Source organism: Lactuca saligna, chromosome 7 (genome assembly GCF_052625555.1).
Source record: "Lactuca saligna cultivar CGN05327 chromosome 7, ASM5262555v1, whole genome shotgun sequence".
Taxonomy (NCBI): Eukaryota; Viridiplantae; Streptophyta; class Magnoliopsida; order Asterales; family Asteraceae; genus Lactuca; species Lactuca saligna.
Genome location: NC_136423.1, coordinates 125,981,882 through 126,000,832, shown reverse-complemented (window position 1 = coordinate 126,000,832; position 18,951 = coordinate 125,981,882). Strand labels below are relative to the sequence as shown.

Genomic DNA, 18,951 nt, shown 5'->3' with positions numbered 1-18,951 from the left:
ACACTACATAGCCCAAACATATTGGGGCCCCTGAAGACGTGGGTCCTGGGCGGTTGCAAGGTTGCCCACCGTCTGAACCGGCCCTGCTAATAATTTAAAGATTTTTTGAGCCAATGAACTAATAACTATAAACGAAAGAAAAATGTATTGTGAATTATATTGTAGCTGGCCGTATATAGAATGTGTTCTTAAAGTGCAAATGGAATCTTAATTATACTTGTGTATTTATTTATAATCGCAATTTGAACGACTACAATATATAAATCAAAGAATAACCAATCATCAAGATCAGAAATCAATCAAAAAACAATTAAAATAACAAAATATATGTTGATATATAATGAAGCTCGCAAGTAGGGTTAATTAGAGGAATCTAGAGCGCTTGCATTCCTGGGAAAGACCATTGGGAAACCGTTTGTGATCATTGCAGTAGTTGTAGATCATGTGTTTTGTTTGCACCCATCGAATCCTGTTTCTGCCTGCTGCATCAAGTCCTTGGGTACTCCATGACTGGTTATCATTTATTGAGCTTGTAGATACTGAATTGGGATCAACTTTTTTGGCATTGGCATTGAATTTCCTGTATGACGCAGTGAAAGGCGCATTAGCCCAGTCAGTCTTCACACGCCCACCTTGGGTTGCCCAGTCATCCGCGTTCCACAGGCTGCCATACACCCTCATGGGTTGGCTCTTGGGAAATGGCACTCCAGCAGCATCATTGTTATTGAACACCCTTACTGGTATGTTATCTATCAAGAAACTGCGCATGCAGAGACAAATTAAGAGCTTTAGGAACAGTAGCTAGAAAAACATGAACCAATTAATGTTTACGTTGGATGCCTGACTTACATAATTCTTAGACTGTTCCATACGATGGTGTAGGTGTGGAAGGCTGCAGTAGGGTCAAACCAAAGGTGGAACTGCTGTTCTTTGTTTCCTTTCCCTTGTGAATACACGTTGGTGTGGATTGTGTAAGGGTTTCTAGTGGAGTTGCCTAAGAACTCGAAGTCTATCTCATCGTGACCCGCACCTTGTGATGACAACTGATCATATGATTTAGGGAAAATGCCTTAAAAGACCAATTAAGTTTCAAAAACGTTCATATTACCCCAATTACGTTTTTGTTGTTCACAAAAAACCAACGAAATAATGTTTTTTATTATAAATCCAAATAAAGTTACGAATAAAAATAAGGTTTTTTAATGGTGACCGGCATCTGTGGATTACGATTCTTTGTTTACCGGTGATAATCTGACATGGATTATTAAAACACATTACATCAAACATAAGTGCCACAAGGATATCGATTCACCATCAAGGGTTCTCAGTGAAGGGTGAAATCGATATCTAGGGTTCTTACATAACGGTGAACTCGTGACAGTGAAATTGATTTTTACAGAAGGTGAAGGAAAGTTAGTCGATTGTGCAGCAAGGGTTCTCAGCAGCAAGCGTGTCTCGTGACTCACTCAACATTGATGTCTCGTGCAGCAAGCGTGTCTCGTGACTCACTCAACATTGATGTCTACCATCAAGGTGTTTTTTCTCCTAATCCCTTGGTTTACTTTCATCCTGATAAAGTACCTGTTATGGGGCTAGATGTACGTAACATGGATTTCAAGAAGTTCAAGACCTATCTCCAAAAATTGATCAACAATAGATGTCGGGATATGTATTACTGTCTTAAAAATCGGTCCTTCGTAGATGGGTTAAGGGAGCTCAGGGATGAAGATGATTATGTTAGGTTCCTTGATGCTGGGTTTGATGATGATGATAATCAAATAAGTATCTACATTGATGACCATCATGAACCCTTATTAGATTGGATTGAAGAAGAAAAAGCTGAAGAATGGGATAGTGGTACTGAAACATATGAAGATGATGTGGACTCGGTATTATCGGATGATCTATCGGTGGACCATGAAGCTGATGATGAGGACATTCAATGGCCTGAAGTTGTTGATCCTTTTTTGTCACAGAAGAACCTTATTCCACAAAGAGGCATAGAGGAAGAAGTTGGTGGTAAGGTAAAAAAACATCCTATTCACGATCCAAACCAAAAATGGGACACTATGATGCCTGAGTTAGGTATGAAATTCTCTGATCGAGATGAACTGAAACATATGTTAACAAATTATGCTGTGTCTAAGGGTTATTCATTGTGGTATGAAAAAAATGAGGCAAAAGCATTGTTAGTAAGGTGCAGTAAAAATGAAAAAGGGAAGCCATCTTGCCCTTTTAGACTATGGGCTAGTCCCATGAACAAGGAAAATTCATTCCAGATCAAGTCACTAATTGATAAACATAATTGTGCTAGACAACAAAAATTGGGTTGTCTTGTTACGTATAAGTGGATTGGAAAAATGTTAATACCTGACATTTTGGAAAGGCCTAAGTTTAGCTATAGGAAAATGGTAGAAGTGGTTAGGAAAGACTATGGTCTCAAGGTAAGTCTTGGGCAATGTAGAAATGCCAAGTACTTTGCACTAGATGAGATTTCAGGCAATTTGGTAAGCCATTATGAGAAACTGTGGAATTATGGTGTTGAGTTATTGAGGGTTAATCCTGGGTCAACAGTCTTGATCGAGACAAATCATATGCCTGATGCTACACACTACTTCAAAAGGATGTATATTTGCCTGAAGTCTATCAAGGATGGCTGGATTGAAGGATATAGAAGGGTTATCGGTGTTGATGGCTGTTTTTTGAAGGGTATTTGCAGAGGTGAGTTGTTAACAGCCGTTGGTAGGGACGCAAACAACCAAATGTATCCTCTAGCATGGGCTGTTGTGCCAGTTGAAAACAAGGAAACTTGGATGTGGTTCATTGATCTTCTACTTGAGGACATTGAGATGGGAGATGGTAGGGGTCTTACAATTATTTCAGACCAACAAAAGGTGTGTTATAGTTTACATTTTACTTACTGTATTATGTGTTATTATGTACTTTAAAACTGAAATTTGTTATCACCTTGTAGGGTTTAATGGAGGCTGTTAAGGAAAGGGCACCATCATGTGAGCATAGGAATTGTGCCCGACACATCTATGCCAACTTTAAGAAGAAGGGGTTCACGGGTGTTGAGTTTAGGAGGTTATTTTGGAGTGCTGCAAAGGCTACAACCGATTCCAATTTCCGATCATACATGAGGGAAATTCGTACAATGTCCACAGAAGCTTATGAGCACCTGATAGAAAGAGACCCAAATACATGGTGTAGAGCATTCTTTGAACCTCAGACTTGTTGTGATGCGGTGGAAAATGGTATATCTGAATCTTTCAATGCAGCAATTGTAGAGGCCCGGAAGAAACCAATAATAACAATGCTGGAAGAAATCAGATTGTACGTGATGGAGAGGATGTACAATCAAAAGATTAAGGGGCATAAGTGGGACATGGAAATCTGCCCCTCTATTAGAAAGAGGATTGAGAAGATGAAAGAAGAACAAAGGTATATTATTTAATTGTAAGTGAGTTAATATGAAATAACTTACCTTCTTAATATGATTTCAGGTACTTGGATGTTATTCCAAGTGGCGAGGAAGAATATGAAGTGAAATTAGCCCATGAAGTTTATGTTGTTCACCTTGAAAGCAAAACTTGTGGTTGCAGAGCCTGGCAACTCAGTGGTATCCCTTGTGTGCATGCCATTGCTGCTACATTATACCTGAATGGAAATGCAGAGGACTATGTAGTCGTATGGTTTAAAACAAGCATGTTTGGAAGTTGCTATAGGTATCCAGTCAAACCAATAAATGGAGCTAACATGTGGCCTGATGTTCTATTTGATCCCATATTACCACCTCGGCGTAGGAGAATGCCAGGAAGGCCCAAAGTAAACAGAATGAAATGTCCTACAGAAAATGAAGGAAAGCATAAAATTAACAAGACAGGGATGTCCATCTCAAGATGTAGTAATTGTCATCAAGAAGGACACAACAAGAGGCGATGTCCATTGCTCAAAGAAGGTTCGTTTTTATTTTGATTATTCATTCATCTACATTTGTATAATAATTATTATTTTTGTTTTTAACAATGCAGCAAATAAAGCAACTGTTAAAGAAGGGGATGTTGAAGAAGGGATTAGTGAAGATGGGATTAGTGAAGATGGGGTCAATGAAGATAGTGTCACACCCCCGAACCAGACGGCGGAAACGTCCGAGGGCTATCGTGACTCATTGAATACCATCACAATGCATATACATGAAACATAACATTATACATCACCAACATTTGGAATGATACAACTGGTAACGTTACATTCATTACATTGTTCAAAACATTACATTCTCAAAAAAAATAACTGTTTGATACTACTTAAACCACAGCAAAACGTCATAGAGTACAAATCATCCTTCACCTTATCTGTTACCTGAGAATACAAGTATTTTGAAAACGTCAACATATGAAATGTTGGTGAGTTCATAAGTAGTGTTTGAAATCCAATGTATTGTTTGAAAACCATCAGAAAATATGATATTTTCTAAAAATAGAATAGTGTAAAAATATGTGATGATCCATGAGTATGCTTGTTTGAATTCTGTAGATGTAAGCGTAAGAGTTGTGAAATTTGACCGGTAATTCATAAATGTAATTGTTGAAAGCCCTAGGAAAACCCGACGTTTTCCTATCACTTTGCTTTACTTAGTTTGTGTACCGTTGTTTCGTTGTGTTAGAGGAAACCGTTGAGCTCTGGAGGCATTGAGAATACAGTGGGTGGTGAAGTGTTGTGACGTGCGTTAATGAAAACGTCCAATCGACAACCTTACAAGCGATCCCTTAGGCGTCACTCGTAATTCTTCACACCACTCAATCCTCCCGGACTTGTGTAGTCCCACGACCGGAGGGAAGAAGAGAAGGTGCGAAACCCTCGGTATTTCCCCGCGTCGTTCAAGACCATTGCAATTGCGAAGGGCCCGAAGCCCAACCCGCAATCGTGAGTTACAGACTTTACTAGCAGCACTGAAGGACCCTTGGGGACCAGCAACATGTTTGCCATTGAAAGTCCTTTTACGTTATGTCGGATCGGTAAAACCCAACACTTCGTAAGAGAGAGAGGTCTTCGGGCCTTAAGATCAGGTCATTGGGCTAGCTAGGCTCAACAAACAAGATTTTACACTTTTGGGGCCCAAAGATGGTGCGTAGATGTCTGTGCACACTCGCATGTATAGTGACTTCCCAATCGTTATTAGTTATGAATCGTAATGTCGTAATGTCATAGTGTCGTCGTGTTAGTAGTTTCGGATTGTTATTGGTTCGAGACCAAACCAATTCGTTTGACAACGACTTTTGGTATTGTAATGTATTGTATTTCGTCGATAGGCGTGGTACCATCATTTGGTCAAATTGCATGTATTGAACTAGCCTTGAGAATTTTCTGTTTTCAGTCCCTCCTTATTTGTAAAATTTACCCTTTTCACCCCTTTATTTAAAAACTTTCCGGTTTGGTCCTTAAATCATTTTCTTGACATTTTAACACCAAAAATTATTGAAATAAGTATTTTCCAGCATATTTTTCATAGAAAACAGCTTAAGTCCTTGAAATTGCAGTTTTCTCGGTTATAGCCCCTCTTTTTCACAATTTTTACATTTTTGGCCCAATTTGGAAATTTTTTGCAACTTTGGTCCTTTTTAAATTTGAAAAGCATTTTAAACCTTTGAAAAGTACATGGAACACTTATAGTCCACTGTTTTACAGAAAAATGTAGTTTTGGTCCTCCAAATTAGAAAATTTCGCATATTGGGCCTCATTGGGCCGAAAATGTCATATTTAGCCCAATAAGCTTGGAATTTATGTTTTTAACCCTCCAAATAGTACATTTTCAGAAAATGCATTATGTAAACTGTTTTGACTCATCTCACCCATCAGATTTCGAAATATTTCATTTTAGACCCTTCAACTTTGTATTTTTAACATTTTATGTCAAAAAAATGAGTTTTTAGCCCAAAATAAGTGTTGTCAAGCCATTTGGCTATTTTTCTTAGTATACTTTGCATGTAATAGTATATTTTATGCTAGAATAAAATATATATCTCGGTTTTTAGTATTTCATCACTAGATCTAGCATCAAAATCATACAAAACATACATATAAGCATAGAAATCAACCACAACATACACATAATGATGGATCTACACCTTTGCTTGTATTCTCCCCCACAAAAACTTATAAAAACCGAAAATAAGGGGGTATGAAACTCACCTTTGGATGTTGATTCGGTTTTTGAAGAAAGGATGGAAGAAAACTTGGTGATTTTCGACCCTAGCACCCCTTGTTGAAGATCTCGAGTTTATGGAGTTCTAAGACACAAGTTTATGATTTCATGAGAGTTAAGAAGAGATTTTTGGATATAAGAAGAAGTCTAAAGTGTGGATCCAAGTTTCAATTTACCTAGATGATGATCTTTGTGGAAGAACTCCCTTGAATTCCTCTTAGATCTTCGAAAATTTGGAGAGAAATGGAGAGAGCTCCTTGAGAGAAAAGATGAGTGAAATGTTTGTGTGTGTGTTTGGGATTCGGCCGAGAGGGGGAAAGAGGAAAGAAGAGGGTGGCTTTGACAAGATAGATGCTTGGAAGTATGAGTTGCATGCATGGATATCCATCAAATAAAAGTGAGGTGGCAATCCAAAGTCAACTCCTCCTTATTCTTGGGCTTGGGCCGAGAATGGTGGGGGAAAAGAGAATGTTTGGGCCTTAAATGCTTAAGCCCAATTTTCATGGTTAAGTTGAGTGATTTTTGGTCCAAATAAATATAAAAGTGATTTTTATGACTTGTTAGGGTTATGGTTCATAGTCATTAATTTATTTCATTCTAGGCCCAATATGGCCCAAAATGTTGAAATAAATAGATGTGGGTCCAATTAGAGCCCATTTAAGGGTTCTAAACCCATGATAGTCAAATTGGAAGCTTATTGGTCCATTTAGGTCCAATAAGGAAGTTCTAGTCCAAAATGGACTTAACAAGAACTTCTAGGGTTTTCCAATTGCTTGATGTAGTGAATTTGGGGTTTAGTTTTCCATTGAGTAAGCATCATACATGCTTTTGAGTTTTTGATTTCCACATTCACTTGAGTATAGTGTTTACAAGACATAAAATTTCTAGTTGTGACATCATCCCCCCGTTAGAGGGAATTTCGTCCCGAAATTCTGTTTGAAAGCTAGATTTAGGTGAGGGTACTTTTGCTTCATTTGGTCTTCGCGTTCCCAAGTGAATTCTGGACCACGCTTTGCATTCCACTGTACTTTCACGATCGGGATGCGACTCTGCTTAGTACGCTTCACCTCCCTGTCCATGATTTCGATTGGTTCTTCAACGAACAGGAGATTCTCATTGATTTTGATTTCGTCAAGGGGAATGACGAGTGTTTCATCTGAGAGACACTTATTCAGATTAGAGACGTGAAACACGGGGTGTACACCGTTTAGCTCTATGGGTAGTTGCAGTCTGTATGCTACTGGACCAATTCGGGCGACGATTTCGAAAGGTCCAATGTATCGTGGATTTAGCTTTCCCCATTTTCCGAAACGTATAACCCCTTTCCAGGGCGAGACTTTTAACAGTACTCGATCACCGACCTGAAATTCTAAGGGCTTTCGTCGTTTGTCAACGTAGCTCTTTTTTCGGTCACACGATGCTTGCAATCGAGCTCTGATTTGAACGATCTTTTCAGTGGTTTCACGGATGATCTCTGGTCCCGTTAGTGTTTTGTCCGATGTGTGTGTTTTTGCTAGCTGGGTGTCACCTACTTCAGCCCAACATAACGGTGATCTACATTTACGCCCGTACAGTGCTTCGAAAGGAGCCACCTTGATGCTCGAATGGTAACTATTGTTGTATGAGAACTCGATTAAGGGTAGGTGGGTATCCCAAGACTTTCCAAAGTCTATCATGCATGCGCGGAGCATATCTTCGAGCGTTTGGATGGTTCGCTCGCTTTGACCATCCGTTTGTGGATGATAAGCGGTGCTCATATCGAGGTTTGTTCCCATCGCCTTATGGAGTGATTGCCAAAATCGGGACGTGAACCTACTGTCCCTATCCGAGATGATAGATGTTGGTATTCCGTGGAGTCTCACAATCTCTCGAATGTATAAACGCGTCAATCTCTCCATCTTGTACGATTCTTTAATTGGCAGGAAATGGGCAGATTTCGTTAGTCGGTCGATTATTACCCATATAGTGTCTAATCCATCCGACGTTTTGGGTAGCTTGGTCACGAAATCCATAGAAATCCCCTCCCATTTCCACTCAGGGATTGTCGGTTGTTGTAACAATCCTGAGGGTTTTTGGTATTCCACTTTTACTTTGGCACACGTAAGGCACTTACTGACGTAGGTCGCGATTTCCGCCTTCATGTTAGGCCACCAATAGTGTTGCTTAATATCCAAATACATCTTATCAGAACCGGGATGAATGGAGTATTGCGTCTTGTGGGCTTCCTTCATGACAACATCTCTAAACCCTCCTAATTTAGGGACCCAAATACGGTTCATGAAATAGTATACTCCATTCTCCTTTGCCTCCAGGTTCTTTTCCATTCCGCGCAATACTTCGCTTGCTCTATTTTCTGTCTTCATGGCCTCTGACTGGGCTACTGCAATTTGAGTGGCCAGGTGTGATTGGATGGTTATCGAGAGAGTTTTCGTACAACGATTAGAGTACTCCTTCCAACTTAATGCATCAGCTACCACGTTGGCCTTGCCTGGGTGGTACTTAATCTCACACTCATAATCGTTTAGCAATTCAAGCCATCTTCGTTTCCTCATGTTTAACTCCTTTTGGTTTAAGATGTGTTGGAGACTCTTGTGATCCGTGAAGTTGGTGCACTTTGTACCGTAAAGGTAATGTCTCCAAATTTTTAGGGCAAAGACTACAGCTCCCAACTCTAGGTCATGGGTCGTGTAGTTTACTTCATGCGTCTTTAGCTGGTGGGATGCATAGGCTATCACTCTCCCACGTTGCATGAGAACGCAACCTAAACCCTGATTTGACGCGTCGCAGTAGACTACAAAATCTTCCGTTCCTTCAGGCAGAGATAGTACATGTGCGCTACAGAGAGCTTGTTTCAAGGTTCGAAACGCGATCTCTTGTTTGTCTGTCCATTTGAATGGTACGCCCTTTTGCGTAAGCGAGGTAAGTGGCTTGGCGATCTTAGAGAAGTTTTGAATGAATCTCCTATAGTAGCCTGCTAATCCCAAGAATTGACGAATTTCCGTGGGCATTGTCGGGATTGCCCATCCTTCTACAGCTTTGACCTTAGAGGGATCCACATGGATTCCATCTTGGCTGACTACATGACCAAGGAAGTTCACGCTCCGCAGCCAGAACTCACACTTGGAGAGTTTGGCGTAAAGTTTTTCTGATCGTAGAGTTTCTAAGACTTGTCGAAGATGTTGGCCATGCTCTTCCTTGCTTTGAGAATAGACGAGGATGTCATCGATAAAAACAATGACAAATTTGTCGAGAAACGGTCGGCAGATTCGATTCATTAGGTCCATAAATGCGGCAGGGGCATTCGTTAGACCGAAGAGCATTACGAAAAATTCATAATGTCCGTAGCGAGTTCGGAAAGCGGTTTTTGGAAAATCCTCTTCCCGGACTTTGAGTTGGTGGTATCTGGACCGTAGATCTATTTTAGAAAAATAACTAGCTCCTTGGAGCTGGTCAAATAGGTCATCGATTGTGGGAGTGGGTAGCGGTTCTTGATTGTGAGTTTATTTAACTCTCTGTAATCGATACACATTCTAAAAGATCCGTCTTTCTTTTTGACAAAGAGCACCGGAGCTCCCCATGGCGAGTAACTAGGTCGTATAAATCCCTTATCCAAAAGTTCGCTGAGTTGGCTGGATAATTCCTGCATTTCGTCAGGAGCCAACCGGTAGGGTGATTTAGCGAGAGGAGTTGCTCCTGGAATAAGGTCGATTCGAAACTCAACCTGTCTCTCTGGGGGTACTCCCGGAAGATCTTCAGGAAACACGTCCGGAAATTCACATACTACGGGAATGTCTCAAATATTAATCTCCTCCTTGGTTTTGTCCACCACGTGAGCCAGGAACGCCAGATTGTTCCTTCGTAGATATTTTTGTGCTTTGATACACGAAATGAGGCGAAGGTTCATGCTAGATTTGTCTCCGTAAATTACTAGGGTTTCGTGATTTGGAAGGCGAAGACGGACGACCTTCTCATGACACATAATTTCGGCATGGTGGGGGCTTAACCAGTCCATGCCGATGATCACATCGAAGCTCCTAATTGACACTGGCATTAGATCTATTCGAAAAACGTGTTGATTAAGAGTTAGGGTACATCCGGTGTAGATTTCCCCAGTGGATTCGGTTTTCCCATTGGCCATTTCCACCGTATAGGCTTCATTTAGCTTTTGGGGAAGTTGTTTTAATAAGTGCTTAAACTTATTGCTTACGAAACTTCGCTCCGCTCCGGTGTCAAATAAGATGCATGCATATGCGTGGTTTAAGAGAAACGTACCGGTAACAACAGAAGGGTCTTGAATAGCCTCACTCTGACCCATCGGTCAACATCCTTCTTGTTCCTCCATTTCTTAAATTGTTGTTGTTGGGACATTCTCGGCGGATGTGTCCAGTCTTCCCGCATCCGAAGCAGGTGTAGCTAGGCCATGCGCTATTGCCGCTGGCATGGGCGTTATTGTTGTTGCGAGGGTTGTTGTTGTTGATTCCTTTATTTTGGTTATGGGACGGGTAAGCCTTGCAGTACTTTGTGGTGTGACCCCTTCGGTTGCAAATGGTGCACTGAAAATCCTTGCATTCTCCATAGTGATGGAAACCGCACTTGTTGCATTTGGGAAGATTACCGGAATAAGGTTTGGAAGCATTTGAAGTGGCTGAGGTTGGAGCATGTGGTGCGGCTGGAACCGATGTGGTAACAGCATTAACCGCCACTGTCTGCTGCTTCTTGGAGGTGTCGGGGCCCTGGTGCCCCTTTCTCTTATTGTTCTTTCCCCTCTTGCCATCTCCTTCCTTCGTCTTCTCAGCCTCCACTGGCTTCTCTCCCTTTTTGTTGTTATGGTCGTACAACCTTTTTGCCAGTCTCTTTGCACTGTCAAATGTTTCGGGGTTTGCAACTATTACATTCCCTTGAATTGGTGATGTGAGTCCCCAGATGAATCGCTCAATCTTCTTTCCTTCCGAGGTGATCATACCCGGGCACAGCAGAGATAGTTCGCTAAATCTCGATATGTAGGCATCGATATTCGCGTTCTGCACAGTGAGGTTCCATAGCTCTTGTTCCATCTTCTGTATTTCGCCTCGTGGGCAGTACTCTGCCATTAACATTTCTTTCATCTCCGTCCACGGCATAGAGTTGGCTACAGGGAGTGTCATGGATTCTACATGTCCGTTCCACCAGGTGAGTGCTTGATCCACAAAAGTGCAGGCTGCGAACTTCACCTTCATGTGCTCAGGGCAATCGCATATCTCGAATATCGACTCCACCTTTTCGATCCATCGCTTCAGAGTGATCACTCCTCCAGTGCCATTAAAAGTTCGTGGTTTGGCGTTTGTGAAGTCCTTGTAGGTACATGTCTTGGTGGGTCCTTGATTCATTCCATTGTTTGAACTTCCGGCTCCTTGCCCATTGACTCCTCCATTGTTCCCTTGTTGAATTTGCGCAATCGCTGCAGTGACTGCTGCAGATACAGCTGCCTGGAAGGCGGCTGAGTCAACTTCAGGTGGGGTTGGTCCTGGGTTTCCGCGAGTAGGTCGGAGAGGCATCTTTCTGTGACAAAACGGAAAGATGTTGAGGGTATGTGGTTTCGGTGAGGTCGTGATCCTACTGACTAGGTGCATGGTACGAACTTAAACACTACTACCATTTACCAATCAATAATAATATCTCAACACATAGCAATTTGCAATATCGTAATAAAACACGTAAAAATTTATTAATATTATCCGCATTTGATACATGAAAATTTGCTCGTAGGAGCATGCATGAGTGATACTAGTTCGACAGCATAACGGCTCTATGAGTAGTGTAGTCACTTAAACATAGAGTCGGGGTACATAGCATATTTCCTAACGACCTACTATGATAAGTCTATCCCTAACCGCGATGAGTTGCGCCCGGAGGTGGTGCCGAGGATGTGGATGCTCCCTGCAGACGAGCCACCAAGCGTTCTGCGTCCCGAAGTCGAGACTCCCACCGAACCTGCCTCATGTGAAACTCTCGAAGGACGTCACGCGTCTCCTGCTCCGCACGCTCGACCCTAGTCCTCAACTGGCGCAATTGTCATCAAGAAGGACACAACAAGAGGCGATGTCCATTGCTCAAAGAAGGTTCGTTTTTATTTTGATTATTCATTCATCTACATTTGTATAATAATTATTATTTTTGTTTTAACAATGCAGCAAATAAAGCAACTGTTAAAGAAGGGGATGTTGAAGAAGGGATTAGTGAAGATGGGATTAGTGAAGATGGGGTCAATGAAGATAGTGTCACACCCCCGAACCAGACGGCGGAAACGTCCGAGGGCTATCGTGACTCATTGAATACCATCACAATGCATATACATGAAACATAACATTATACATCACCAACATTTGGAATGATACAACTGGTAACGTTACATTCATTACATTGTTCAAAACATTACATTCTCAAAAAAAATAACTGTTTGATACTACTTAAACCACAGCAAAACGTCATAGAGTACAAATCATCCTTCACCTTATCTGTTACCTGAGAATACAAGTATTTTGAAAACGTCAACATATGAAATGTTGGTGAGTTCATAAGTAGTGTTTGAAATCCAATGTATTGTTTGAAAACCATCAGAAAATATGATATTTTCTAAAAATAGAATAGTGTAAAAATATGTGATGATCCATGAGTATGCTTGTTTGAATTCTGTAGATGTAAGCGTAAGAGTTGTGAAATTTGACCGGTAATTCATAAATGTAATTGTTGAAAGCCCTAGGAAAACCCGACGTTTTCCTATCACTTTGCTTTACTTAGTTTGTGTACCGTTGTTTCGTTGTGTTAGAGGAAACCGTTGAGCTCTGGAGGCATTGAGAATACAGTGGGTGGTGAAGTGTTGTGACGTGCGTTAATGAAAACGTCCAATCGACAACCTTACAAGCGATCCCTTAGGCGTCACTCGTAATTCTTCACACCACTCAATCCTCCCGGACTTGTGTAGTCCCACGACCGGAGGGAAGAAGAGAAGGTGCGAAACCCTCGGTATTTCCCCGCGTCGTTCAAGACCATTGCAATTGCGAAGGGCCCGAAGCCCAACCCGCAATCGTGAGTTACAGACTTTACTAGCAGCACTGAAGGACCCTTGGGGACCAGCAACATGTTTGCCATTGAAAGTCCTTTTACGTTATGTCGGATCGGTAAAACCCAACACTTCGTAAGAGAGAGAGGTCTTCGGGCCTTAAGATCAGGTCATTGGGCTAGCTAGGCTCAACAAACAAGATTTTACACTTTTGGGGCCCAAAGATGGTGCGTAGACGTCTGTGCACACTCGCATGTATAGTGACTTCCCAATCGTTATTAGTTATGAATCGTAATGTCGTAATGTCATAGTGTCGTCGTGTTAGTAGTTTCGGATTGTTATTGGTTCGAGACCAAACCAATTCGTTTGACAACGACTTTTGGTATTGTAATGTATTGTATTTCGTCGATAGGCGTGGTACCATCATTTGGTCAAATTGCATGTATTGAACTAGCCTTGAGAATTTTCTGTTTTCAGTCCCTCCTTATTTGTAAAATTTACCCTTTTCACCCCTTTATTTAAAAACTTTCCGGTTTGGTCCTTAAATCATTTTCTTGACATTTTAACACCAAAAATTATTGAAATAAGTATTTTCCAGCATATTTTTCATAGAAAACAGCTTAAGTCCTTGAAATTGCAGTTTTCTCGGTTATAGCCCCTCTTTTTCACAATTTTTACATTTTTGGCCCAATTTGGAAATTTTTTGCAACTTTGGTCCTTTTTAAATTTGAAAAGCATTTTAAACCTTTGAAAAGTACATGGAACACTTATAGTCCACTGTTTTACAGAAAAATGTAGTTTTGGTCCTCCAAATTAGAAAATTTCGCATATTGGGCCTCATTGGGCCGAAAATGTCATATTTAGCCCAATAAGCTTGGAATTTATGTTTTTAACCCTCCAAATAGTACATTTTCAGAAAATGCATTATGTAAACTGTTTTGACTCATCTCACCCATCAGATTTCGAAATATTTCATTTTAGACCCTTCAACTTTGTATTTTTAACATTTTATGTCAAAAAAATGAGTTTTTAGCCCAAAATAAGTGTTGTCAAGCCATTTGGCTATTTTTCTTAGTATACTTTGCATGCAATAGTATATTTTATGCTAGAATAAAATATATATCTCGGTTTTTAGTATTTCATCACTAGATCTAGCATCAAAATCATACAAAACATACATATAAGCATAGAAATCAACCACAACATACACATAATGATGGATCTACACCTTTGCTTGTATTCTCCCCCACAAAAACTTATAAAAACCGAAAATAAGGGGGTATGAAACTCACCTTTGGATGTTGATTCGGTTTTTGAAGAAAGGATGGAAGAAAACTTGGTGATTTTCGACCCTAGCACCCCTTGTTGAAGATCTCGAGTTTATGGAGTTCTAAGACACAAGTTTATGATTTCATGAGAGTTAAGAAGAGATTTTTGGATATAAGAAGAAGTCTAAAGTGTGGATCCAAGTTTCAATTTACGTAGATGATGATCTTTGTGGAAAAACTCCCTTGAATTCCTCTTAGATCTTCGAAAATTTGGAGAGAAATGGAGAGAGCTCCTTGAGAGAAAAGATGAGTGAAATGTTTGTGTGTGTGTTTGGGATTCGGCCGAGAGGGGGAAAGAGGAAAGAAGAGGGTGGCTTTGACAAGATAAATGCTTGGAAGTATGAGTTGCATGCATGGATATCCATCAAATAAAAGTGAGGTGGCAATCCAAAGTCAACTCCTCCTTATTCTTGGGCTTGGGCCGAGAATGGTGGGGGAAAAGAGAATGTTTGGGCCTTAAATGCTTAAGCCCAATTTTCATGGTTAAGTTGAGTGATTTTTGGTCCAAATAAATATAAAAGTGATTTTTATGACTTGTTAGGGTTATGGTTCATAGTCATTAATTTATTTCATTCTAGGCCCAATATGGCCCAAAATGTTGAAATAAATAGATGTGGGTCCAATTAGAGCCCATTTAAGGGTTCTAAACCCATGATAGTCAAATTGGAAGCTTATTGGTCCATTTAGGTCCAATAAGGAAGTTCTAGTCCAAAATGGACTTAACAAGAACTTCTAGGGTTTTCCAATTGCTTGATGTAGTGAATTTGGGGTTTAGTTTTCCATTGAGTAAGCATCATACATGCTTTTGAGTTTTTGATTTCCACATTCACTTGAGTATAGTGTTTACAAGACATAAAATTTCTAGTTGTGACAGATAGGGTCAAGGAAGATGGGGTTAGTGAAGATGGAATTGGTGAAGAAGAGGCTGTTGAAGAAGGCGATATTGAAGACCAGCAGGAGGATGAAATTGAACAACAAGAGGATGAGATTGACCATCAAGAAAATCATCACCATCAGCATCAACCTGTTTTTTTTTTCAGCATTTTGTTGCGAACAAAAGGCGATTACCTTATGAGAGGATCACGAAACTGAAGTTAAGGAAGAAGGTGGTAACAAAAGATGGAAGTGGGGAAAGTACTGAAAATCCAGTTACTATAAACTAGGATAAGTGTGTTCTATTAGGATTATGTCAGATACTTTGAAATAGCACATCTTTTGGTGCTTAGGCTTGTCTTTTTGATGCTTAGGCTTGTCTTTTGGTGTTGTGCACATTTACCAACATTTAGTACCATGTGCACATGCTTGATTATGTGGTTTAATTATGCTTTGATATGTAGTTTATTACCTTTTATGCATATTATAACAATGTACCATTTTGCCCCTATTTGTTAAAACTATGTTAAAATTGGTAAAAGCTGTTTTGTGGGACTATTTTGTCAATAAAACTGCCCTTGTGTTTAAAAACCATTTACAACACAAATTACATGCATAATGTCAAACACAGGTTTTATGGACTATTTTGCCCTTCTTATTATCATTTGATAAAGTGTAATCTTATTATGGACTATTTTTCCCTTGCTATTTTCAATCAATAAAAGTATGTTGCTATTATGTGTGTTTTCAATAAAACTGCCCTTGTGTTTAAAAACCATTTACAACACAAATTACATGCATAATATCAAACACATGTTTTATGGACTATTTTGTCCCTGTTATTATCATTTGATAAAGTGCAATCCTTTTATGGACTATTTTGCCCTTCTTATTATCATTTGATAAAGTGTAATCTTATTATGGACTATTTTGCCCTTGCTATTTTCAATCAATAAAAAGTATGTTACTTTTATGGACTATTAGCCTTCATAAACACCTTCTATGTGTATCAGTCTTCACAAATACCTTCTTTTCATTCCCACTTCGTAACCATTTTACATGAGTACAATGCAACTACTTTGAAGATACATATCCTGATAATTTCAAAGTACATTTTCCTTACATAATAAACTTAACACTAAATCATGTACTTCACTACAAACAAAACAACAAACATCAACACTAAACATTTCATTTTATCCAATTCCTTTCTAAAACTCTTACATTCCTTATCAGTCTTCATCTTGTACTCACTGAAATCATGTTCCAATATTGCAATCTTCACTTCAGTATTGAAATCATGTTCTTCATCTTTCTTATTCTCGTTCTTGGTTATAATTTCTTCATCATCATCAACCCATTCCCAGAAATCACATTTATCCTTTGGATCCTTCATCTTCAATTATAACATAAACAAACAATATTGTAGCATGAAAAACAAAAAGGGACCCAAACAAGAACAAGCTTTTAGATATATACTTACCAAAGAGTTAGGACAAACCCTAAATTTTTTACCAGGATTTGCCTTTGTTGTTGATATCCAGATGCGAGAAGGAAACCCACAATCACAAGGATGTGCCTTATCAATTGTGCTTTTTGACTTGGAAATTTTTGATCTTGAGCATGAGTTGGAGGATCGAGACGAAGAAGCCATGTTGAAGAAGTCGATTGAAGAAGTCGATTGATTAAGGAGTCGTATCCCCCATTATGCCCTATATCTATCTAACACAAATGCCACGTAGATATGCCAACACATATGCCAACTCAACAGAAATATGCCAACTCATTTACCCCCATCGTTTACCTGCAACATGCCGGTCACCATTAAAAAACCTTATTTTTATTCGTAACTTTATTTGTATTTATAATAAAAAACATTATTTCGTTGGTTTTTTGTGAACAACAAAAACGTAATTGGGGTAATATGAACGTTTTTGAAACTTAATTGGTCTTTTAAGGCATTTTCCCTATGATTTAATACAAATTAATTAAAGACACGGTTATATATTATAATCAGATTCGATATATATAACATTAATACAAGTGAGAGATGACCATATATATAATTCAGATATATATGATCAAATTCAAGATTGCATGCATGCATGCAATCAATAATTATGTTATAGTACTCACGTAGAATGTGGTGACAGTGCCAGCAGAATTGCCAGGTATTAGTTTGAGTTGCATGTCGAACCTTCCAAACAGGTACTCGTGCTTGGACTGGAAACCCGATCCAGAGTATTGGTCGAGTGAAAGTGAAAGATCGTGACCTCCATTCAGAATTTTAGCACGTTCACCCCCAAAAGTGATGTCCATGTCATCGTAAAAACTTCCTGCTGATGCTGCTTTTAGTAGAATTTAAATTATAAGAGCGACTGCGCAAAGATTAATATTGTTGGAAGGTCCCATTATTGTTTTGATGAGAGAGAACTAGAGAGAGATCGAGAGAGATGTGATGTTTGTGAGAAGTAGTAGTGATCGTATATAAAGGTGTGATTGGGTTGACATTTGACAATTTGCAATAGGAAGCATCCTTGTTGCAGAAGGATGTCATAGTGGCAAATGGATGAACCAACATGCATTGACGCGTCACGCGTGCCAACTCACGTTATTCTTCTGGAAATGGAAATGGAAATGGAGGTAGTGTTTGTTTCTATACGTGTGCCAACTCACATTTAAACATTGATCTATTTCTTTAAAAATTTGTCATTTTTGGACCGGTGATCTACATATCATGTTACTCCTTGATTTTGGTCGTTGTTTTTGTTGATTTCCACACATAAGTTGAAGGAGCTAAATATTAGCTAATTAGAATATGTGGTTTATTAACTACTATCAACATGTTTGCAGAAAATGATACTTATGGGGTTTTGGTTTTTAACCATCATAATTACTACATATAGTTCTTATATCTTTATTTTTTTTGATATAAATTATGCATGTTTTACAGTTTTCCTTGCTAGCCTGCCAAACTTTTTTTCTTTGTTACAAATATGCGTTCGGTACATTTCCACCACAAAATTTCAACATAATGTTATTCTCATCTATGAATTTTGTGGTTATTTGTTTGCTTTTCCCATGTTCATCTTTGTGAAATTTACTAACATACCAATATATTTTATAGGATTTTATTTGTTTGCGTGTCGATAAATCGGGTATTCAGGCATATACCATAATTTAAATTTGCATACCCGATATTTGAACTGAAAATAAAAATACGGATTAACCAATTACCTAATTTTTCATACCTGAACCCAATTAACCAAACGAGTCTACCCAAATAAGAAATGAGTCGGTCTATGTATCAGTTTTTTGCCCAATATCAGACACTGATTCGTCATTTTCGAAAAAAACGAACATTTTGGGGTACAATTTAAACTTACTTATTGCGATGTCATGTCTTTCAAATTATTTCAATTATTCACGTCTTTTGCACCTTTAACACCAACTTGTTTGTTTAGTTTCCGTTTCACATTGATCCTCCTACTCTTTTTACATCC

The 18,951-nt window shown here is 39.2% G+C and overlaps 2 protein-coding genes across 2 annotated transcripts; both read right to left on the bottom strand.

Moving 5' to 3' along the window:
* Positions 1-363: 363 nt before the first annotated feature.
* LOC145004619 (xyloglucan endotransglucosylase protein 1-like) lies at positions 364-17,889 on the bottom strand. The gene is made up of 3 exons (XM_078963574.1): positions 17,585-17,889; positions 850-1,043; positions 364-760 (listed from the first exon to the last, which is right to left on the bottom strand). The coding sequence occupies exons 1-3, from the start codon at positions 17,765-17,767 to the stop codon at positions 364-366; spliced, it is 774 nt and encodes a 257-aa protein (XP_078819700.1). The 5' UTR covers positions 17,768-17,889.
* LOC145004620 (uncharacterized) lies at positions 16,479-17,762 on the bottom strand. Its single transcript, XM_078963575.1, has 3 exons — positions 17,646-17,762; positions 16,932-17,252; positions 16,479-16,844 (listed from the first exon to the last, which is right to left on the bottom strand). The coding sequence occupies exons 2-3, from the start codon at positions 17,100-17,102 to the stop codon at positions 16,587-16,589; spliced, it is 429 nt and encodes a 142-aa protein (XP_078819701.1). The 5' UTR covers positions 17,103-17,252; positions 17,646-17,762; the 3' UTR covers positions 16,479-16,586.
* Positions 17,890-18,951: the final 1,062 nt, after the last annotated feature.

Coding starts and splice junctions, on each gene's coding strand:
- LOC145004620 (XM_078963575.1), bottom strand. CDS start 17,102: ATGGCTTCTTCGTCTCGATCCTCCAACTCATGCTCAAGATCAAAAATT. Junction 16,845..16,931: donor GGGTTTGTCCTAACTCTTTG/GTAAGTATATAT, acceptor TTATAATTGAAG/ATGAAGGATCCAAAGGATAA.
- LOC145004619 (XM_078963574.1), bottom strand. CDS start 17,767: ATGGACATCACTTTTGGGGGTGAACGTGCTAAAATTCTGAATGGAGGT. Junction 1,044..17,584: donor GCACTGTCACCACATTCTAC/GTGAGTACTATA, acceptor TCATATGATCAG/TTGTCATCACAAGGTGCGGG. Junction 761..849: donor TGGAACAGTCTAAGAATTAT/GTAAGTCAGGCA, acceptor CTGCATGCGCAG/TTTCTTGATAGATAACATAC.